This window comes from Hippocampus comes, unplaced genomic scaffold (genome assembly GCF_001891065.2).
Source record: "Hippocampus comes isolate QL1 unplaced genomic scaffold, H_comes_QL1_v1.1 scaffold132, whole genome shotgun sequence".
Taxonomy (NCBI): Eukaryota; Metazoa; Chordata; class Actinopteri; order Syngnathiformes; family Syngnathidae; genus Hippocampus; species Hippocampus comes.
The window spans coordinates 638,215-662,169 of NW_017805467.1; the positions used below are offsets into that span (position 1 = coordinate 638,215).

The following is a 23,955-nucleotide window of genomic DNA, read 5'->3' on the forward strand; positions in this document are numbered from 1 at the left end:
TGTGTATGTGTGCGTGCGTGCGTGTATGTGTACATTACTTTATGATTGTTCCCATTTGTATTCTTTACATTTTAACCCTCCCACAATCGGTCCATGCAGTGAACACAAATGCCACTGCCATGTTTGTTATGCTAATCCCAGGTGCATTTGACCTCAGTCATAAATAATGATTTACTAAAGCGTTCCCCAGATTGCTGAAACATAGACGCGCTAATTGAATAGGCTCTGTGAGCAGTCAGAGCTTGAAAATCATTCTCCTGCACGCAGTTAGATTTATCACACAAACACACCTCGGCGAAGGAAGAACTTTTGAAAAGAGTTCATATGATATTAGGATGCCCTGTGTGCGTGTGCGTGTGTGTGTGTTTTGTGTGTGTGTGTGTTTTACAGCCAACATTTTGCATGTTCATTCACCTCATTTACTGGGTTTGCTTTTCCATGTCCTCTTAGCTACAATCACTCCACGTCTCAGTTCACACATCCCAGAATTGGCTGAAATGGACTAGTGAATTGATGTTAATATAAGGAAGCTAAAAAAATAAAGTGAAGTGTGTTCAGTGGACAGGGTATGGTCTCATATTGACATAAGGCTATTTCCCCCTTAACCTGTCCTACTGGTTCTTTAACTCAGCTACCAGAGCCACACTGATAGCATGGTTTTAGAACTCTTCTCTCACAGTTGGTGTGGTTTTGATATAGTCATGAATATTGCTCGTAATATACACATGAGGTTCTTTAGTCTGATTTATCATTTGAGCAAACACAGAAAGATAATATACACATTGACTGGTTGGGAGTGGCAAGGTTAGAGAGTCGTCATCGAGGGTTTTTGCTTTCGCCCATTGACTCAAAATTGGTGCTTCTCTTTTCTCACAATACAGGGTTTTGCATCAAACATACACACACACGCACACGCACACGCACAGTCCTGGATGCGAGCAAGCTCAGGGCTGGTGAGCTTCAACAATGCAGATGCATCGGGAAAGAGGGGATGGTGTGTGTGTGTGTGTGTGTGTGTGTGTGTGTGTGTGTGTGTGTGTGTGTGTGTTAGCATATTCCTGAACGATCCAAACCACAGTCAAACTGCACAGGTGCGTGCTTTGCATCTCCCTTTCATTTCCCCACCACTCATTCTTCCTCCCTCATTGTTTCTTCCTTTTCGTGTCTGTGTGTGTGTGTGTGTCATTCTCAGCCAGGTCAGCTATTATGATAAGCCTGGCGCATCGTACACATGGCTCATTCATAATAATAATAAAACACAGCAGTCAGCGGAGGTGTTTCATTTCCACCACTTAGCTTACTTACTACCTGCATTCATATCAGTAACGGGCCTCAAATCACCCATTGTCATATGATGAGTCATGGGAAATTCTGCAGCTGATACCCATTGACACACTTTGTGAGATGAAAACGCAAGTTTGCCCTTGTTTGGGACAAATGGTGCGGTTGTTCAAAGCTAGAACATCAACAAAAGCGAACGGCTTTTGTAATTTGTTTTTTCTAAAGAATTTTCAGCATCAGCATCGAAGCACAGAATGGTTGACAAAGCAAGCAGGCTTTGACTTTGTACAGCTGCGTGGATATTCTATTCACTTCAGCCCCCGGAGCCACTCCCACAGTGACAGTTGTCAGTGGCTTCACAGTTCCATTAGGCCTGAGGGGGGGGCCAAGCTCAAACTTCATTCACAATCAGATTTTATGTTCCACTTTGTCATAAACTTTGTTAACTGTTGTGCTCAGCAGTGTAACTGCCACACATCCATGTCCGAAACATTAACGCAAAACACAGAGGGGCTGTAATTCACAAGGAAGTCTCAGCTGCACGCACATGCTAAATCCACACTCGTAATTCATAAGAAAGTCTTTGACTTGAATTATGTGAGTCACTTTCCTTGCTCTTCCAGGCCACAGCAGGCCAAGAAGTCACTGGAAAGTATGTTGACAGCAGACAGAACATGCCTTCTCATTCTGCTGCACAAACGGGTTTGTTTACATCGGAAAATACACGATATGCATTCAATGCTTGAAACATACCATTTAATCAATCTTTGATATTAAGCTGATTTGCATTTAATAGGTGCTTACTTGGCCTTAGTGCCACCCATTCATAGAAATCGTCTAAGTAGTGTTTGCGTAATCCTGCTGAGTAAAGATCTTTGCTGGCATGCATAGAGCGCTGGCATTAGCCCTATCAAACACCTTTGGGGTAAACCCACACAGTGCCCAAAAAATGTCATGAATATGAAATAAAGATAAGGTGTTTTATACTTCTGTCAATGACCGAAATTAGCACAAGCCCAATAACCAGCACCGCCATTTCATCACTTTATGCTATCTTGTAGCACGGCACAGTGGTAGAACTAATAAGGGTGACTTTGTCCCGTACCTTGAGCTCCAGGTAATAAAAGACTCCACATTTATTTTCCTCTTTCCCTGCTAGCACAACGCCGGCAGCATGCGAGAAGAAAAAGCGGTGAGAAAAGTGTGAGACGGGGAAAAGGAGGTTGAGAGTAGTAAAGAGGATTTGAAGAAGTGTGTGTTGCCCACCATATTGTGCTTGAGGAGCGTAGTGTTTATTTGCAAGTGTTGAAGTATGTAGTTTTGTCAGAACGTGAGACCAATTGAAGCGGTTTGACCTGTGTTACAGTCTGGAGCTGTTCCTTTGTGTCGCCCGACTTTTATCACCCTTTATTCAAGCCTTTTGTCGGCTTATATATCATTTCAAGTTTTACAACCTGTTACTGTAGGTGTGCGTTTGTTTGACAGTGCCTTGTGGGAAGCAGAACCTTTTTCTTTTTGGTGCTACCCATAATTCTATCCCCCCCCCCCACCCCTTTTTTTTTGTGTGTGTGTACAAGCATATGTCTAATTAAGGCTCATTAGTTGAACAAGAAGGTGCAATAACATGGTCCACATCACTTCACTGATCTACCACTGAGATGTCTGTGTGGAGATCTTCCGCTCAAGCTCACAAACACATACAGTGCTTCTTTGTCTAACGCGCAATACTTTTCCAAATCTGCACTTTCAATCATTCATTCGTGTTATCTCCAGCGGATTTCAACACGGCAAATCTCTTCCAGTTTTATGACAATGGTTGTAAATCAAGTGAAACCGTCATTGTTGTGCTTTCTCTGACCTGGATATTCTGCTTTCGTTTCTAGAGACACTGATGGACACCAAGTGGGCCACGACAGAATTAGCCTGGACCTCGCACCCTGAGACTGGGGTGAGTTTTTTTGCAGAGATGGGGGGGGGGGGTTTGTTACCTTTTCAGGAAGGAAAGAAAGAAAGTTAGACAAAAGAGGAGTTTTGCTTCATACACGCCAACCTGGCAACCCAGTCAGCCTCACTTGTTAGTGTGAAGTGGCAAACTAACACCAAGAGCAATAGAACCTACTTATTACTTTAATCATTATTTTGTCAATGACGTTGGCAAATATAGGATGGCAAAAATGCAAGGTTTGCACCTCATGGAATGAATACACAACAACGAAAACGTCTAATGTCATTCATCATTACAAATAAATGGGACAAATAAAGGATATCTTAAATCTTAAAACCCACTGACAGGTAATCTAACATCACATTTTAGCTACCGATATGAACACCGGTTTGGGGCTTTTGTGAACATGTAAGTACGGCTATGTCGTATAACTAGGGACAAGTTGGCTTGGGACGACTGTCTGAACAGTTTTTTTTTCGACTGTAATCTTTCGGTTCATGCCCCTCTGCTTTCTATGTAATAATGAGGTCAAGTGATGTGCACTTCAAATGCATCTTCAATGCACAGAAACATAAGCACCAATGGCTGAAGGTAAAAGAAGCTCAGCGGCGTGTTGCGAGTAGTGAATCGTGGAGACAAAAAATATGGTGACGTTTTTGGATGATTGTTCTGATGAAACCAAGAAAAAGACAAGAGCAACCCAGGAATGAAACTCGAAGATAAGAGACACAAGATCCACAGACTACAGTGTGTCCTTTCATCTGTCTGATGCATGCTCTGTGAAGCCGTTCGCTCAACAGTTTGGCTCACCAGTTGCTGGTCAAGGACTGCATTACGATTCTACATTTAATTGAGAAGCCAATAAAGCGATAGATTAGACATCATGGACACAGTAATCTTGAACCGACATCTTTTAAAACAGCGATTGTTATTTAAGCACAGACATTGAAATACAAAGTCCTACATAGTCCTTTTCTGGCATATAGTCTACCCGTATTGTACTTTTCTGGTCATGAGCATGTCTTGTCGTATTTTATGTATAATTTCAAACACATATGCATGCAAAAGGTGTTAAGATCAATATGCCTGAATATACTTAAAATGTGAGAATCCGTTACGCTGTCAAGTTTAAACTGTCTCTTGACGTTGACCCATCGCATGCATTGAAATGTGGCACACACAAAGTACCAGTGACAGTTTGATTTTGTTTTCCCATGTGGTTTCCACAATGGGTTAATGAGGAGGCCAAGAAAGAGTCTTGACCTTTCCTCAACCATACTTCAAAGCCTACCAGCACTCCACCCAACGCCTTTGTGTAGCTCTCTCGCTGTGGCCCTTGTGCTCTGAAAGGTGGGGCCCCTATTCTTTTATATATTTTGTGTACATCCCAACACACAGACAGTGAACTTCCACCCCAGCTGTTCCAAGTCATCCACCCTTCTTTTACAGCTTTTTTTTCTTTTACAATAAGTGACCTACCCTTAATGGAGCAAGATTCCTTTCGCTGCCACAATCAAATGGCCGAACCCCACCATAGTCTTTTCCTCCTCACAGCCGTCCATCTTCTTCTCCCGTTCTCAGACCCCCCAACCACCCATCAATGCTTCAATATGGCAGCAAAAGACCAATGACACATAGCATACAAATTCAAAAACACCTCCCGGAGCAACAGATGCTCCTTTTTAAATGACCGAGAGTCTCTAGAGAGCCTCCAGATTTTCAAAATCACCATTACTAGAGCCTAGGAAATGTTTATTACCTGCTTAACACAACCATAAACTTGTGTTTTAGAGGTACTAGTACAGTGGCTGAGATGACATGCTGAAATACTGAGACCAGGAAGAAAGACAGAGAAACATTGAATCCGGAACTCGGAAAAAAAGCCTCAAAATAGACTCACTCACAGACTTCGCTACCCTATCCCAAGAGGCCCTCCTGGCTTGTTTGAGTCACGACGTCTCTATCTTGTTTTATAGCGTTGCACAAAACAACAACAAAAAGGCTACACCAAATTCCCCCTGCTCACTTTTGGCATTACACATCCAATAAAATCAGACGTGTATACGTATTCAGGGGATCCTTTGTTTATGATGGAGTTTTGTTCCTACGGTGGCTACGTCACCCACATTTTTCTGAAAGTTGAATCAGAAGATCTTTGTAAAGGCGGGACTGCCATGACACCATCGATTGCATTTAATCAAATTCTGCAGATTTATCCAATGTTGTATCCAGTGAGTGCTTGTGCTTAGTGTTTTTTCATAATTAATGGCTAATGATTGTCATTTTGCACAAGTGTGGGGGTTCCTGCTCCCTCCAGATGTGTTACACTTTAGATAAGGTAGGAAAATGCCTTCTAGAATGTAAAAAAAAAAAAAAACAATTGGGAAGAAGTATTTCATTTCATGATTCATGTGGGTGTAATTACAGAAACCGATTATCGGTGTACCAGATGGAACAACGTCACATATTTTGACTCAACTCTGTGATCACCAACCAAAATTGGACCCCAAAACAAATTTACTGTTCGTGAAATAGTGATATGTGACACTAAACTAAATCTCCATTGCCACTTCCTGCTTGTAGCCATCCGATTGACCTGGCATGTGATTATGGCTTCGTTCTTCTGCAGTTCTTGCTTCTTGGCCGACCATAGTTTTAATCCCTGGGCCGAGCTATGGCCCACCTAGTCCCTTTCCCTCTTGAGTGTCTCGTATCATAGATGAATACAGTAGTCCTGTCTCCCTCCTATTTTAGCCTGAATTAACATGCTCAGCACTTAAGAGGAAGCATTTAGTGAATGGCGGTGTTTTAGTTCTAAATGTTCCGATGCGAACCTCAATCGGCTTGCACAATAAAGAATAAATAAATCAAATCCTTGCATAAGCAGAAGGTCAAAGGGTTGAATCTGATGCTTCAGAATAGGTATAATGAGAGTCTTCTTCATCTGTCAGGATTAACGACTAAATCGTAACATTAACACAAAACATTTGAAGTTGCCTTTGTGGTTTCAGCGCGCAATGCAAATAAACGCCGGCTAAGCTTACCAAATGAACACACGCTGTTGTGTGGAAAGCAGAGCAGGTCCCCCAGCACATACACCCACACAGACACACTGCAGTCACAGGAATCGCCGTTTGAAGTGAGACCATTTAATTGCGGTGTCCTCATTCGCGACTGAAAATTGCATTCGATTACAGTGTCTCACACTAAAGCTTTTTACAGCCCGGTTTGCGCTCACTCATTTAATGAAGCTGGTAATCAAAGTTTAGGAATTTTGGATTCAGTTTTGTCCTTAGTAATTCACCCCTTGGGTACTGCAGTCGCACTTGAGAGATGTAGAAAAATGAAACAAACAAGAGGCATGAAGGTTAAGCAGCGCACTCTCTCGATCCTTTCAGAGGACGTCAAAATAACTGCATTTTATTTGAAATGTAATTGGTTATGAAGTCATGTGTATGTTCCCTCCAATAAGAAAGTGTCAGGCCGCAGGTGGGCACTTCATCCGTCATTCGCCAGTCCTTCATGGAATGATCGTTATTTTAACTGTGCTTCTGTAATGGCTATGTGAGTCCATCACTGCTATTTTAGGTCAAAAAATTGTCATGAGGTTTCTAAAATAGTTACAATTTAGCAATGATGGAAGCGCGGCTAAAATCACGACGATGGTGTGAAGGACTGATAAGGGATGGATTGGGCCAGCCTGAAATAAAGAACGACCGGCAGAAGGCGTGACGGACTGATAACTGACTGAGTGGCGGACCACTGACGAATGACAAACGCCGGACAAAATTTCCCATCTCTGCTAATGTTATGTTTTGATGGGCAAAAGTAAGACTTTAACAATCATAGCGTGTTGGCGAACTCCATGCTTCAGTGTCAGAAGTACAGTATTAACCCCCTTTCCATTTGCCCTTGACAATGCAGTAACAACAATCTTGTTTGTATTTCGTTCTTTCTAGTGGGAAGAGGTGAGTGGCTATGATGATGCCATGAATCCCATCCGGACGTACCAAGTATGTAATGTAAGAGAACTCAACCAGAATAACTGGCTACGCAGTGACTTTATCCCAAGGAAGGATGTGCTGCGTGTATATGTGGAGATGAAATTCACAGTCCGTGATTGCAACAGCATCCCAAACATCCCAGGCTCCTGCAAAGAGACCTTCAACCTCTTCTACTATGAGTCTGACTCGGACTCAGCCACAGCAACCAGTCCATTCTGGATGGAAAACCCATATGTGAAAGTGGACACGATTGCCCCAGACACAAGCTTTTCCAAGCTTGATTCCGGACTGGTTAACACTAAAGTCAGAAGTTTTGGGCCCTTGTCCAAAGCCGGGTTCTACTTGGCCTTCCAGGACCTTGGGGCTTGCATGTCACTCATCTCCGTGAGGGTTTTTTATAAGAAGTGCTCCACCACCATTGCAAACTTTGCAGTCTTTCCAGAGACGGCAACTGGAGCTGAAGCAACGTCTTTGGTGATTGCACCTGGAACTTGTGTCCCCAACGCCTTGGAAGTGTCTGTGCCACTCAAATTGTACTGCAATGGAGATGGGGAATGGATGGTTCCTGTGGGTGCCTGCACCTGCTCGGCTGGTTTTGAACCAGCCATGAAGGACACGCAATGCCAAGGTGAGTATTTACATCTGACGTGTAGCAATACAGATTTTCATACTACTATTCCAGTTTAAAGCTGGGCTTAAACGTAATACAAGTCATTACTAAACATGACTCAATTTAAATATGTTTAATGAGGAACGCTGTTTGACATGAAAGATCTTCTAGAAAAGCATATTAAGCAGCAGACGTTTCCAAAATCAAAGTACTGGCTGATTTCTGACTCAAGGACTAATGTTTTTGTATCTATCTATCGATCGATCGATCGACCGATCTATCTATCTATCGATCTATCTATCTATCAATATAGTTTGAATCTTGGTCACAAAGGACCGTATATGAATGATGCAACATTAATCCAACGTTTGCAAGAGAGAACAATTCACTTTAAGATGACACTGTCAGCAAGTGTTTGCCCTTCTGACCTTGGTTTAACCAAGGCACCCGGTTGCTAAATAAATGGAAATGCAGGAGAGGCTGCCTATTTATGAAAGCAGGGAGGTCCCTGATGATAGTTTCAAGGCTGATGGAGAACACAACGAGTTCACAGAGGTTGAGTGCAAGGTGAATTTAGCCAAGCAAGGTCTCGTCTGAAATGGAGTGCAGGTGACAGCGGGAGAGGGAAGGATAAATGGAAAGTGTGTGTTGAGAGGTATGGGGGCATAAAATTAGGCTCAGGTTGTGTAGGACAAATAAAGACAGCAGGATGAGATAAGGGGGGTGCTGGCAAAGTTATTGATGAGCAGAGGTGATGGAGACTTGCCTGTGTATGGACACTTGGCGCATTTTCACCACAGCCACTTTGCTGTTCGGGTTCACAAGACTCCTTTTTGCACATAAGCGCTTTTCTTGCTCCACATTGAACAATCACTCATCGCGCATTAGGGACACTTGTACATTCTAATAAAATCCAATACATTCAAATTTTTCAAACAATACTGCACAGTTTTTTTAGAGCTGGTATACATTTAAAATGTGTTGCTGGGGTTGAAGGTTTTATTTTACTGTGTAATACTCTCCCCTTCTATGATATTTTTCCCTCCTGTGTTTCTCATCTAAAGGACAGTATCCCCTTTAGCTCCCCAATTTTTCTCCCGCTCACTCTCCACTAACACCCCCCCACCCCCCACAAACCTCATTTCATTCTAATCTAAAGGCCATTTCTTTCATTAATACACCATCTGACTTACAGTAAGGACGTGTGCATTGCTATTAATCGATGAGCCTCTCCTTTCCCTTCCACTCATTTGCTTTGCCATTGCTTTTTTCTTTGCGCCACGCTTTCCAATTTCACCATTCATTTTAATCAGCTTCTTAAGCTCTATGTTCTGCATGAGAGGATAAGACACAGGAGAGTGAGGAGGAAGGGGGGGAACGCTTGCGGGATTAACATTCCCACTGCCTCCACATCTTCTCCTTCTCCCTCCCTTATTTTTTTTTCTAACCCCATCTCTTTCTCTCTCATTCTTCAGTTGGTTCCTTAGGGGAAAATGGATAAAAGGCAGAGTATGACCTCTTTACTCGCAAGAAGTGATTGATCAGCACTTTAAAACACGGGGAGAAAGCTTAATTTAATGGGGACGCTTCCTCAACCTCTTTGATTTGGCTAACGTGTAAAATCCTAAACTTCTAACTGCCTTGAGTTGGGAAATTATTTTCCCGATATTGGGGTGAACTAAAATGAACCTGCATGGGCTCAGCCAACTGGTAGCCATGCAAGAAGCTGCCTGCTATATGTCAAGGTCATATTTATGTGTTTATCCAGCGCTACTTCCTTTTAGCCAGTGGTGTGGATAACTTTGATTAATGGTTGAAGAACAAACACACTCAGGACTAATGTACACGACTTAGCCAACTGGCGGCCATGTGCTAATATTGAGTTTTGGAGAAAAGGAACGCGGCAGCGGGAGCAATAAGTGGTCCGCTGCTATGACCTCCAACCTTTTAACAGGAAGCCTAAACCAAAATAAATCAAACTCAGAGGCCATGGTGAGAGACAATTTTATGCAGCTGGATCCATGACAGTCACGAACAACAATGAGCTGCATTTATTTCTTGCTATATTACATATCTTAATGACATTAACATGGCTTGATCATAACATTTCCTCAAAGATACAGAGCCTTTTAGTCCCACTTCCAGTTTACCTGCATGTCTGCAATATACATTATAATTTGTTTTAAAGTTAGCTTTCAGCAACTGCATAAGATATATCGATTCTTGAATGTAGCAACAATTAATCATAAATAAATAAATAAATAAAATAATAATAACACTTATTTTTATTATTATTATTATACATTTTTTTATGCACACATCAAATTAGTGCTCATATTGTGGTTCAAAGAGCCATGTGCTAAATTTGGTTGACTTAATTTGACACATCTCCTTTCGCACATAATTCCTCATATGTGAGTTGGTGAGCCTTGAATTCACACCAATGCATGTTAAACAAATTCAAGATGAACCAATTACTGTCGATAAGAGGCGAGTCATGCAATCTCAGACAGTGTTTCAAATGTAGGCCACATGATTGCAAAAGCATAGTTGTGGAATTGAATTGTGTCGTTAATCCTTTCAAAACGTTTTCATTCAAGGAAGATACATATTTCCAATTTGGAAATTATGACATATGTTTGACCAAATATGATTGTACATAATCCTGCAATATTCAAATTATTTTTCAGAGTCAGTGAATCAGGATTAGTCACACTTTTGTTTTCCATCTTCTTTCCTTTCCACATTAGCTTGCAGCCCTGGCACCTTCAAGTACAAGCAAGGGGAAGGCTTCTGCTTGCCTTGTCCGGCAAACAGCCGTGCCAGTGCCGGAGCGGCAAGCGTTTGCTCCTGTCGAAACGGTTACCACCGCTCAGACACAGACACACCAGACTCTCCGTGCACAAGTAAGTGATGATTGCTTTTGCTTATATATATATCCATCTGTCCTTTTCTCCACGTTGCATGAAAACGGGCCTGTCAAAGGTGATCCGGAGGTCAGAGTTGGCCCGACTGCTCAATTAATTTTAAAGTCACGGTCATAAGGCCTCAACTTCCCTCATGGATTTTGGGCCATCAGTAAGCGTTATCACCACTCGGAACAGGAGTTTGTTCCCACCGGGGCACACAGAAGGCAAACACTTCTGCTTGTTTTCCCACTCTTATCTGAAACGTTATCATCCGGGCCCAACTGTCTTCAAAGAGAAGTCTGTCTATCGTCAGTGTTTTTTATAGGCTAACCGTGCTTTTATTAAATGCAAACATGTACACATAGGAACTGATGCGTTCGCTGGAGACCTGAGAAGAATCTACATTTCCTGTCTGTTGCCGGTGTGAGGTGGTTAGTGGCATGGTGTATGGGGATGAGTGTTCCCCAGTGCAATGAGAGAAAAGGTTATGGTAATTGGATAAGAATTGCCAATAGATTCTCTCACTTACCCTCCATTCCAAATTGCGCGTGTGCGTGCGCACACACACACACACACACACACACACACACACACACACACACACACACACACACACACACACAAGTAGGGAGTGGAAATCGGCATGCAATTCAAATTTTATTTTTCAACTGAACTGGTGGAACAGACTTATTAAGGGGTAGAAAAATTTGTTCAAATTAACATGTTAAAACAATGTCACCGCAAAAGCGGACAAGTTGTTGATTGAAAATAGGATTGAATATGTTTTAAATGAAAGTGCAATGAAGCAGTCTGAACTTTTATTGTCTCGCACATGATTGCCTTGTCAAAAACGCAAATTTGGATCCACCTATTTTGCATGGGGATTTAATCCGGACTCCTTCCCAACCTATTTTCCTCACCCCGTCATTTCTGTTGCAGCTGTTCCCTCCGCCCCACGTAATGTCATCTCCATTGTGAATGAAACCTCGCTTGTCCTGGAATGGAGTGAGCCACGGGATCTGGGCGGCCGCGATGACACCTTCTACAACATCATCTGTAAGAAGTGCCTGCCTGAACGTGGAATGTGTTCCCGCTGCGATGACAACGTGGATATCTCGCCGCGCCACCTGGGTTTGACCCAGCGTCGAGTGGCGGTGCGCAATCTACAAGCCCATACCCAGTACAGCTTTGAGATTCAGGCAGTCAATGGAGTTTCCAACAAAAGCCCTTACACACCTCAGTTTTCTGCTGTGAATATCACCACTAATCAAGCCGGTAAGTGTAACTGCGCCGTTCTGATGCCACATGATGTTCAACAGTTTCTTTCTGGATATAGGAATCACAAAAGATGAATAAAAACAAAACATATAACAAATCCCCAGTGGATAAATAATTTAAACATATCTGGGTGTCTAACCATTTTTCAATTGCAAAGAATTACAGTGAATCCAACAATGTGTTTCAAGTAACATTCAAGTATATCGGCCATTTCATCCGTAAAATTACAAATACATTATTCCAGCAGTTGAGTTTTCAGAACACAAATTAAGTTGTTTGGCTTGTTGTGGCTGCCACTGAACAAGGGTGTTACTACGTAATCCGTGGTCGCTTCAATCCGTTCGGGGTGAGCGTATCACGAAAGAAAAAAATTGAGGAAAAGGAAAGAAAATATGTTACCTGAAGTAGAAATTCTAAAAATTGCCACGTTAAAAAAAGGGTTATATCGTATGTTAAATCCATGTTATTCTAATTCCTATACCACAGGATGAAATACAAAGTATATTGTTATATTGCACAGGCAGATCTACTACTGTACATAACTGAACCGGATCTGATCTCTTTCAAAATATTCTTCGGAAAAAGACATTGCTCACCCACCCACAGCTTGCTTTGTTTGACCACAACTCCAAGTAGCAAGTAGAGTGTATTCAACACGTTGAACCTTCAATATTCTAGCAACCAACTGTTCCGAACCCACTGTTCCATCAGCCTACAGCAAAACCAGTAACTAGGTCAATGTATTCAGTATGCTTTTGTTTTGTTTGTGTTTGCAGACAAGATTGCAGAAATAAAAAATGCAGTAAAATACATGTAAACATAGTCTTATTGAAAATATAATTGTATCGGTTATTTATTATTGTTATTATTATTAGTAGAAGTAGTATTAAATAGAGCAATGTGGCTTGGTATACTTGAAGGTGAACGTATGTAGAAATGGATGTTGTTCAGATTTTCTCTGGCCTCTTAAAAACTCAGTTTTTGACATATTTGGTCGCTTTGTTAAATTTGCTCTTTCTGTAAACTCAGACAACATAAAGGATTATTTCATGACCCATCCCCCTCATCATTTTCTCTCTGTGGGCTTGTCCTTTACCCTTGAGCCTCCGCTCTTCTAAAAGATGCCATAGGAATGCCTTCTCTTTTTGGGTCTTGGACCCGAGGGTTCCATAGCCTCTTATGATAGGCTCTCAATGGTTTATCGAGAGTTGCTGCACGACAAAGGACAGAACCCAAATGTCTATTCATGGTAGTCTAGGTCAGATCAGAGCAGGAGGAGAGGAAAAGAGGGGCAAGAGTGCATCATCTGTGATTAGATTATTACCGGTGTAGACCCAAGACCTTTCCCCGCATGTGCATTCAACTTAAGAACCAAAATAAATACAAGGGTGGTGATAAGCCGTGGAGGCCACCTCCATGGTTACTTCTACATCTGCTCCTGCAGGACAGAGCCTAATCCCACAGCAGGAGTAAGCAGGGGATCTACCCTGGACTCATTGTTTTTTTCAGAAAGAAAGAGGTGTTGTGGAGGTCTGGGATAGGGTGGGCTTGCATGGGAGGGAGACAGAAAGACAGAAAAAAGGCTTTGGGGTGGGGGGGGGGCAAAAGAGGGCAGAGGAGGAACAGAAGGATTCCTGGCCCCAGACACAAGCTGGATTTGGAGTCGAAAAAAATGCAAGTGGTGGGGGATCAAAGAACAAAAAACTGGGTTTGCATCCCATGTTTTAACAAGAATGGGGAGCCTGCAGGGTTTGGGTTGGTGAGGAAAAGGCTCAGATAATGCTGTTAAAGTGATCAAAAATTAAGACTGACGGACTGCAAAATGTCAAAGGAAAGTTGTAAGTGTGGAAAAGGGGAGAAGCTCATTGGGAGACAGCATGTTATGAAACAAAGGTCTAAATGTAGGAGACAGTGAGTCAGATGTACAGATCAGGCCTGAGCCTGAAGAAGAGTGGGAAGGGTGACTGTTATAGAGATCACTTCACCCAAAAAGGCAAATAAAGTCTGAAAGCTCAGCTGGGTGGTATACCTCTGTGCTGTATTAATTTACTGATTATATGTGACAATGTATAGTGAGTATATCCTTATGCTCAGATCATGGTCCATGAATTGTCCACATTTAGATTTTGCAAGTTTCATCAATAATGATGGGGACTGGTTTCACAAAATTCATAACTCTGCTTCTGTGAGTAAGCAATAGCCCATGATTTGAAACCCCCCACCACCCCCCAAAAAAATCTGAAAATGTGTGTTTTGTCTCCTCCATTCTGTCTTTTGTAGCCCCGTCTGCAGTACCCACGGTTCACCTGATGGCAGCCACAGCAAGTACCATGAGCCTATCCTGGCTTCCTCCAGAAAAACCCAACGGAATCATTTTGGATTATGAGATTAAGTACCATGAGAAGGTAAGCACAAATGTAAGTCCTCTAATTCAATCCAATTTCACTGACACTCATGGTCACAGTGTCATCTGTGCATTTGTAAATGAGGAAAACAATGCCACCGCTGATAAACACATGGTTGCAGCAAAGCAAGTCACCATTTCCAAAATGTGTTTGCGTAATCCTCCCCGAATTATTTCCCTCTTTCATTCTCTCCATGCCTGAGTATTTACTATATCGTCATTCTACACTGGATTTCTGTGCACGCCTGATTCTTCTTCTCCCTCTTTGCCTTCCATATCACCCCTAGTTTTCTCCCCATCCTTCCATTAGAAATTATTTTTCAGGGGTGCACAGAACTGTGACTGGAAGTGCCTTAGGGAGTAAACAAAGGCATTCAGTGTATATCTGCCGTTTGTTGTCTTGCCCCCCGTCCCAAATGGATTAGCAAGGCAACTTGAACGTGTCTCACTATTTCTGCTTCTTACTTTTTCATTCCCTTTTCACCAGTTAACAAAGTGAAATTGGTCAGCCGTGCTAGGAACAGTAGCTGGGATGAGGATTAATGAGACAACCCAGGGATCTTGTATTTTTCACTAGTTTTCATCATTGGCTGTGTCTCTCTGCAGGATCAGGGTGAAGCTATTGCTCATACCATGACGGCCCAACGCAGCAATGCCCGCATCGAAGGTCTCAAAGCTGGTACGCCTTATGTGGTGCAGGTCCGTGCACGGACAGTGGCTGGTTATGGCCGTTATAGCAACGCAGCTGACTTCAGTACCAACCTGCAAAGTATGTCACTCTCATACCCATTTTGATATTCTGGGGTATATGGGTTTTAGCAGCAAAACCTCCATGAAGTCGACAGTATATGGATATGCATATGATAATTTAATTTGCCTTAAAAACATGTATTGGTGCGAGACGCAAACTGTATAATTCTAAACATTCACCCATCTAACTTCACCCAGTTGGGATTACAACTTTTCTTTCTACTTGACCCTCAAGGTGACCCACCAAAAATGTGGCAGGAGCAACTACCCCTCATCGTAGGATCAGCCGCTGCAGTATTTGTCTTTATCATTGCCGTTGTGGTCATCGCCATTGTCTGCCTCAGGTATGAATATGATTCATTTTTAATGAAAAAAAAAATACTGTATATGTCAACCAAGCTAGCAAGACATGGTATTGGAGTGGATGAATCACATTTTTTGAGCAGCATTACAGCGGAAAGTCACTTTTTCAAATAACTTAGTCCTTCACGACATGCTCAAAGAGCGCGACATTTTGCAGAGGATATTTTCAGTTCAACTTGAATGAACCGAGATAGCTTCAAATGTCAACGTTGTTTACATGTCCTCCGGTCCACCGCAGGACAGTCTCAGTCGATTGCTTGTTGTGTGCCACCTTGGAGGCCACTGAATCCCAGACAGTCTTATGAGTCTTTGAATAGTCAACAATTTTGACTTGACTTTCCACAGTGGGTACGGCATGTTCGACCTAGTAGGCTTGAGCCCCAATCTCAGCACCAGTTGTGCAGTTGGGCCCTCGTCTGCAGGGTCCCTTTATAGTACTTGGAGGATAAACGCCTCTCTTCACACCTTTCACAAAGTGGAACATCACTTGGGTTTCAACGTATTTGTTTGTCCTACCACAACTTATTTGTCAAGCACAGTGCCACATGTGCGCAAATATACGTGTGAAAGGTTGGCACCAACCACCGACAGGCGCCCACTCAGTTCCCTTCTCAAGCCCGCTCAGGCAGTGGCTGACAAGCGTGGGCATCGGTCATGCTACACTGAATAATAATCTCCCTGGCTCCCCCTCTGCTCTCACTCCTGCCTCTCCACTCTCCTCTATTTTCACACCGTTTCATTGTGTCTCTCGCAGGGTCTCGGCTTAACTACTGCTTCGACGGCTATAAAAGAACACAGAGAAAATAATAACACAAAAACGCTGGGCTTTGGTATATTCGGGAACCAAATTAGAATTTGAAATAAAATGCAAATCACCAGCCGGTATTATTACACTGGTTACCGGTTGTACAACAAAGGAAGCACACAAAGATGTAATTTAAAAAAACCCTGCCCCCTCGTTACGCCATCGTACGCTACTATCCAACCTCCTTGAGTACAGATGGTGTAAAATGGAAAATATTAGCAAACAGGAGGGAAAGGGGCAGGGTGAAAAATAAAACTGTGGAGTGTATTAAAAACACAGCAAGAGATCAAGAATCTGAGTACCTACGGCGAAGCGAATTAAATAGTTTGATGAAAGTTAAAAAAAGGCAAACAGTTTGAGTCGGTATCTCTATGCTGCTCATGTTGAAGGTCCAATAACTGAAGTTTTACTTGCTGTTTCTGACAAGGTTGTGACACAAACCAGCACTGATGCAGTTTGCATCAACCGTTTTCTGTTCACAAAGCAGTTGTGCGATTATGCTGTTCCAGATACTATGTTCGCACTGTCACCATGTTTTTACCTTTTTGTTGCCCACATGGTTAATTCATTGTTGTTTTTATGATTATTTTTTTTTAAACAGAAAACAAAGGAATGGTTCAGAGTCAGAGTACACAGAGAAACTACAGCAATACAGTAAGTATCTTTGCTGGCATATTTTTCCTTTTTGTACCATCAACTAAAAAAAAAACATGTTTTCCCATTGAGAAATATAAATCTGTCAACTATAAAAAATATATCATTTGATGTTTTAAGAGCACCGCTAAAGCATTGCAACCACATCCACAGCTCAGCTCAGTTCTGTACTAAAGTTGCCAAAATAACCGTTTCATATCATGCCAATATTTGGTACCCTGTTCCGTGATACTAACCATGGTACCTAAAGGGTGGAACACGGGACACTGCAATGCGACAATTGGTAGACAGGGATTAGTCACTTGGGCTGCTGATTGCGCCATCCTGCCTACACACTCTGTGTTGGAAATTTAAACCCGAATAGCTTTGCGGAGAACAGTACCTAGCTAAATTGACCAGTGGTGCTGGGTGTCAACATGTACAACTATCGAACTCGACTTGGCAACATAGATTCACTCTCCTGTTCTTGCCACTGAATCCCCTATAGTCACTCCGGGAATGAAGGTCTACATTGACCCGTTCACCTATGAGGACCCAAACGAAGCCGTGAGGGAGTTTGCCAAAGAGATTGATGTCTCCTGTGTGAAGATCGAGGAGGTCATCGGCGCAGGTAACCCACCAAAGCTCCTGAGCTACAGGGGGAAGACTGCTAGTCACCTCCAGGCCATACCGTTAGAGGACTTCACACCAAGCGGTACTTTCACTCAATTCATCGGTATGCCCTTACCACCTTCCCCGTCTGACTTGCCACCTCCTGCAAATTCCTCTCTAGTCTCTTAGTAAATCTGATTCTTTTATTAGATGTGATTCTTAGAGGCACTCCGATTCCCTGTTTTCTTTTTTTTTGAGGGGTGGGGGGTGGTGTTCACACCTTTTGTGTTAAATGATTGTCTAACTGGGGAAAGCTGAGCCCACTCGTTGGACTGGTTTCACAAAGTGCTTTCATTTACACGCGCAAAACAGTTTATAAAACTGTATAAATTTGATTTGTTTCATCCATCTATTTTCTGGTCCGCTTATCCTCACAAGACTCGCAAGGGCGTGCTGGAGCCTATCCCAGCTGTCTTCGGGCAGTAGGCGGGGTACACACTGAACTGGTTGCCAGGCAATCGCAGTGATTTGTTTCAATTACATGAAACATGTCCAAACAAGCCATGTATTACTGACTGCACGCAACACTCGTTATTCTATTTTTGGTTGGGTTTTTTTGAGGGGGGGTTCCCATCGTACTGTGACTCCTCTACCTGGTTGTCTTGTTTCAGAAATATATAACTTTTTATTGTCAGTTGTAAACAAGACATGAAAGATTGACGATCATGTACTATACAGTCTAAGGAACCCCACAGTTATTTTAGAACTATCATGGAAAGTTTAGACATTTTTCTTACTTCTTTCATTCAGTTTAGTTTGAATTCAACTAAAATAGTCATTGAGTTTTGTGGAACCCTCAATTTTGAAACTCATTTGATCTAGTATCTAGTCTAAAGTCATATCTTTGTGAAACCAATCCAGGAAACCAGAGAGTAGCTGTGCAAGGACAAGACTATTGTTTGTTTTTCTAAAGGAGCATTGCATGGCAACCCATTTCAATTCTTGACTTTAAGGAAACCAGACGTTAGGCTAAATGTGACTTTCGTCTCACACTGCTTTCAGTTTTGGGTTTCCTTTTAAATGTATTTAAATTGAGGGGTAAAAAGTTAAAAACCAACAGTAGTCAAATTAGATCCTTCTAGTTTGTAAAATATTGTCCAGCTCTCTGCGAAGCATCTCCTGGGGCATATGTGGGCTCTAATACAATTACCAGGACTTGTTTAGTTACAGAGTAGCATTGACTTACATTACCCCCAGATTCCCCTGGAGTAAAAGATAATTTTGAAAAGGGACGATACAGTAGTGACCCCATTGCCAAAATTGGTTGGATGCCACTGAAGTAATTTGAGAATAAATTCGGCCAAGCTAGTTTTGACTTTGACACACAATCCTTGCACATAATACTTTTTCTGGTTAGTTCCCTCCTTGAAAAGCCTTCCCTTCCATTTTATGTTGTTGTTTAAATGGTCAACTTTTTCAACATATTTGATACATTTTCTAGTTATATCTCTGCTCAGAATACTACAGGATTGTACCAAGCGAGCTTGATTTTTCTTATTGTTGTATCTAAGCCAAAATAGAGGGCGCTGTGATGGCAGAGAAGGGAGTTCCTACTACTGCTTCTACTACTACTTTTACGACTGCTGCTACTACTACTACTACGGCAATTCTCCTGCTGCTGAGGCTACTACTTGAAACCCGTTGCTTCCCAGCATTCGCAGTGACAACCCCGTCTTCCATGTCCTCCTGCTCTCCTTTATTCCCCTCCTCCATCCTTACATTCCTGCCTCCCTTGCCCACAACTTCCTTCACTGTGTTACCTTTTGACTGCTGTTGACACGCATTACTTTGGCCATCACGCTTGGTGTAGAATCGAAATGTAAACCATCCACCGGCCCCAGAACCCCCAAACTTCTATCTCCACCTATCTCTTCCTCCTGCGCCTACTTCTCAGACCTTTCCAAAGCTTAGCTCCACTCCCCCTTGTAAATGCCACCCTTCCTAATCACTCCCCGATCCACTCCTATCCGCATCACATGCCATTATTTATGTTGCTGCATCATCTCACATTTTGCATCAAATGCTTTAGTTTATTGGCATATAATCACTATATGCTCCTCCATCATCACCGTCCTTTGACTATGGCCTAGAGTCCTGGCTTTCTCATGCAGTTCCCCCTGTCCCACACCTGCTGCCCTTCCCTGGCTCCTTGGTTCTAACCAGTTGATTGTTCCCTCTCCCCTCTTCTCCCCCACTCTCCTCCACTTTTCCATCGTACATCTCTCCCCACCCTTTGTCTCTCTCTGTCTCTTTCCATCGTTCCTCTCCTTCTTTGCCGTTTCTTTTGGGCTGTCACCACCTGGGCTCTCACAGGAGAGTTTGGTGAAGTATGCCGTGGTCGCCTCAAGCTACCCGGCCGCCGTGAGATCATTGTCGCAATCAAGACTCTCAAAGTGGGCTACACTGACCGACAGAGGAGAGACTTCCTCTCAGAGGCATCCATCATGGGCCAGTTTGACCACCCCAATATCATCCGCTTGGAAGGGGTGGTCACCAAGAGTCGACCCGTGATGATTGTGACCGAGTTCATGGAAAATGGAGCACTGGATTCGTTCCTTAGGGTGAGGACAAAAATTCAAGCAGTCTGCATTTTTTTTTCTCAGATTCATGAGATTTATTTTTCAGCTTGCGTAATGCTTAGACCCTGCTCTGCAAATGTCTGCAATTTTTAACATCTTGCTGACTTTGCCGATACAATGTCTTCACCTTTTTTTTTTCGAATGTTTTTATGTAAATGTAAATGGTGACACTTAAAAAGAGAAATTGGAGAGTATGAAGTATGAAAGATGCAGTAAAGTGAACGATGAGAGATATCAAAAAAATAAGTACACATGACCGACAGAGGAATGATACAAAATGAAAAGGCAAGAAAACACTGACCTTTTTCTACAATTCAGTTCATCTCTCATGTTTTCTCTTTCGCATCGTCAGCTCAATGACGGGCAGTTCACAGTGATTCAGCTCGTTGGCATGCTACGTGGCATCGCAGCAGGCATGAAGTACCTGTCAGATATGAATTACGTGCACAGAGACTTGGCTGCCCGTAACATCCTGGTCAACAGTAACCTGGTGTGCAAGGTGTCTGACTTCGGCCTGTCTCGTTTCCTTGAGGACGACCCTACAGACCCAACCTACACAAGCTCACTGGTAAGCTTTAACAATAGGTGTATGTTTCTTTGTTGACTAAAATAAAGCACGCATTCATCAATAAATTATACTTCTGAGCCCAACTCACAAAAGCAATCTATAAAACGGTAGCAGCTACTTGACACCGCCAATATATTTTCTACCAAGGGACACAGGGGAGGGTCTTTGATCTTAATTTGGACAGAAGAATAATGTGATAAAATAGGCTGCAATATGTTCTCACAGAAGTCTCAGGGGAAATCAGATTCATAGTTCAGTAATGTGTAGTCTGTCTGACATTGCTTTTTATTTTAACATGGCCTTTTTACAATGCCCTCTACAATTACTGACAATGCTATATTTTTTGACAAAAAAAAATGGAGCATTTGGCAACATTTCTCCCTCGTTTTTGTCTGTTTCTAACACCAACAGTCACCGATTACATGACAGTTAGCAACTACTTTCGTGGAGGGGTGGCTGTGGCCGTCTCATTTGGTAGAGCGGGTTGTTCGGTGGCTGAATTATCAGCGGTTTAAATCCCAGCTACACCTGTCTGCTGTCGAAATTTCCCTTGGCAAGACACTGAAATCGAAATTGCCTCCTGGTTGGCATTGTAAATGTGAAGCGGTTCTCAATTACCCGATTTAGCCAAATAAATAAATAAATAATAAAGAGATGAATTAATTCGTTGTCTGTATTGAGTGAAAAACAACAAAAAAAGAGCAATAAAAACAGTAGCATATTCAGCTGAAAAGTATACATGATTTGCCATACCTACTAGTTGACATACTGTACATATCATTGTGATCCAAACTTCATATGTTCCCATGTGTCATTGTTTTGGAGCCATGCTACTAACCTGGTGTGTTGTACGCCTTGCACCCATGTGTTTGTGCATAAATGTTTCCCCGGATTGCATTTATCTCACACTCTCTTTTCCTCTTGTATGTGTGTGACTCTGTGTTTGTGCTCCATCCCTCCAGTATTTCATGCTCACCTACTCATTCGCATATCCACAGGGAGGGAAGATCCCAATTCGATGGACTGCACCGGAGGCAATTGCCTACAGGAAGTTCACCTCAGCGAGCGATGTGTGGAGCTACGGAATTGTCATGTGGGAAGTGATGTCATATGGAGAGCGGCCGTATTGGGACATGAGCAATCAAGATGTAAGCTTATAAAGTGGCATGCATGTTTAAGACTGTCAAAGGTTTACATTTCAATATATTGCATTGCAGACTACAAATAGCCTCTTTTCATACTGTTCTGGCTTTTCTGACTTTCAGTGCATTCCCAACATTTTTTTCTATATCAACCTACCCACCACTACCATTCCACCTATTCAACTAGAAGCCTTTTTTTTTTCGCTTTCACTTCCCTTGATAAAGTATCTGGCAAGTGGAGGTCACCGTTGTTTCTTTCTTGATCATTCCACAGGTGATAAATGCAGTGGAGCAGGACTATCGACTGCCCCCGCCGATGGACTGCCCCACAGCGCTACATCAGCTCATGCTAGACTGCTGGGTGAAAGAGCGCAACCTACGGCCAAAATTCACCCAGATTGTCGCCACCTTGGATAAACTCATCCGTAATGCCGCCAGCCTCAAGGTGGTCACCAACAGCACACAGTCTACTGGGTAAGTAGGAGGACTGGTTGAGAGATAACAGGAATGAATGTTTGTTTGGATTGGTCCCTAAAAAAATCTTAAAATGTTTACTGGTTCAGCCTGAGCTGAAATTATGGCTTCGGTCATTCAACTATTTAAGATATTATGTACTACTTACGCATAACCCAAATTTACCGCAATAATGCATTTTGTTGTGCAAACACTGAAAGGGTCACCATTTTCTGGTATGTGGGCCTACATTTGTATCTAAATTTGGCACTTCAAGAAATACTTTTGCAAATGAGGAGCTCACTAATGCTGTACTTTGTACAGTCAGTTGCACTGCCGTTATCCACAAGCTGTTTCTTGGAAAGAGTTTGAAGGATATATGGTGGCAGAGTTTGAGTGACTGAGATTGGGGTGGGGGTGACCTACCTATCTGTCCCTACATCAGGGTCTTTTTGTCCTGAGGGGGGTCTGCAGACAATCCTGGGTTGTGCTCATGGGGGAAACTAGGGTCTCGGTTGGCCACTGTAGTGCCGTTCTTAGAAGATTAAGCTTGCGGTTAATTAGCTCGATTAAGGCGATGCAAAAAGAAGATGGGAGCGCCTTTTAATTAGCCACTAACAAGATTTAAAACGGGCCAGCAGAGAGGTGGCCTCCTGCCGACAAATCTGCAAAATGGAGAGACTATCGTCCTGTTTGGCATTGAAGGCTAGCCGGGGGCTACCTAACATAGTTTGGCAAAAAGTTCTTTGTGTCATGTGGAACCGTCATGTTTGACATCAGTACGGACTGCACCATAGGGTGTCAGAGTAATGAGCAACAGTATTGTTTATGCTAGCCTTACAGCTCACATTGCATTTGGCCATTTGTGTATTTTTCTTTCTATTGCTTCTCTCTTAAGATTTCCAAATAGAAATTCCAAACAGCCACTGCTTTGGAGTTTTGAAAAAAAAAAATAATGACTAAAGTTTGGAGAAACCGTCACAGTTCCAGGCGTTTTAGTTGTTGCCCATATCATCATCATTGGAGGGACTCAGACATTACCCAGCATCCCTACTGTGCTCCAACTGGTTGATTACATGTGGCCAGCAACATACTGGATCTTTTTGAAGCTAACTTGAGAGAAGGAGCACCAACAATGCCCCATTAAAGAAGAGCCCTGGTCTGGCTTTAACAACAGCCTGAGGCCTTGGGCACCGAAGCATGGCTCTTATTAAAAATCACTCAATCTACACCACTCAATGGAGCCTCTGTATCACAGTTATTAGCTACAGTTCTTTGCCCGCTCTCTTTTTTTTTTCCACCGTTCTTCATTCCTCTTTTAATTGTTAATGAATCTAATGCCATCAAAAAGGATGACAGGAATCAACAGAGCAGAGAGGAGGGCAGACAGTAGCACTCTTTCTCTTTGGGTGCTCCCAGTTCTTTCTCCTTGCAAACTCTTTCCCTCAACACACCTCCCACTAACTCTTCTCTCCCACCTTTTCTTCATCCGCTCCACTTTTCTCTGAGTTGTTACAGTTTTATTAAACTTCCAAGGTGGGCCATCTATCTAGAGCATG

The 23,955-nt window shown here is 42.6% G+C and overlaps 1 protein-coding gene across 15 annotated transcripts in view; it reads left to right on the plus strand.

Moving 5' to 3' along the window:
- Positions 1 to 23,955, plus strand: part of ephb3b (eph receptor B3b) — a 56,454-nt gene that overhangs the window by 24,870 nt on the left and 7,629 nt on the right. For 2 of the 15 annotated variants that reach the window (XM_019875355.1, XM_019875367.1), the window contains exons 2-14: positions 3,165 to 3,229; positions 7,186 to 7,858; positions 10,591 to 10,746; positions 11,689 to 12,024; positions 14,308 to 14,444; positions 15,038 to 15,200; positions 15,417 to 15,525; positions 16,951 to 17,003; positions 17,479 to 17,718; positions 19,968 to 20,215; positions 20,586 to 20,801; positions 21,764 to 21,949; positions 22,218 to 22,417. In XM_019875355.1, coding sequence (XP_019730914.1) covers positions 3,165 to 3,229; positions 7,186 to 7,858; positions 10,591 to 10,746; positions 11,689 to 12,024; positions 14,308 to 14,444; positions 15,038 to 15,200; positions 15,417 to 15,525; positions 16,951 to 17,003; positions 17,479 to 17,718; positions 19,968 to 20,215; positions 20,586 to 20,801; positions 21,764 to 21,949; positions 22,218 to 22,417 — 2,782 coding nt within the window. The remainder of the gene's footprint in view (positions 1 to 3,164; positions 3,230 to 7,185; positions 7,859 to 10,590; positions 10,747 to 11,688; positions 12,025 to 14,307; positions 14,445 to 15,037; positions 15,201 to 15,416; positions 15,526 to 16,950; positions 17,004 to 17,478; positions 17,719 to 19,967; positions 20,216 to 20,585; positions 20,802 to 21,763; positions 21,950 to 22,217; positions 22,418 to 23,955) is intronic. The other 13 variants (XM_019875366.1, XM_019875369.1, XM_019875370.1 and 10 more) reach the window with 11 other exon arrangements.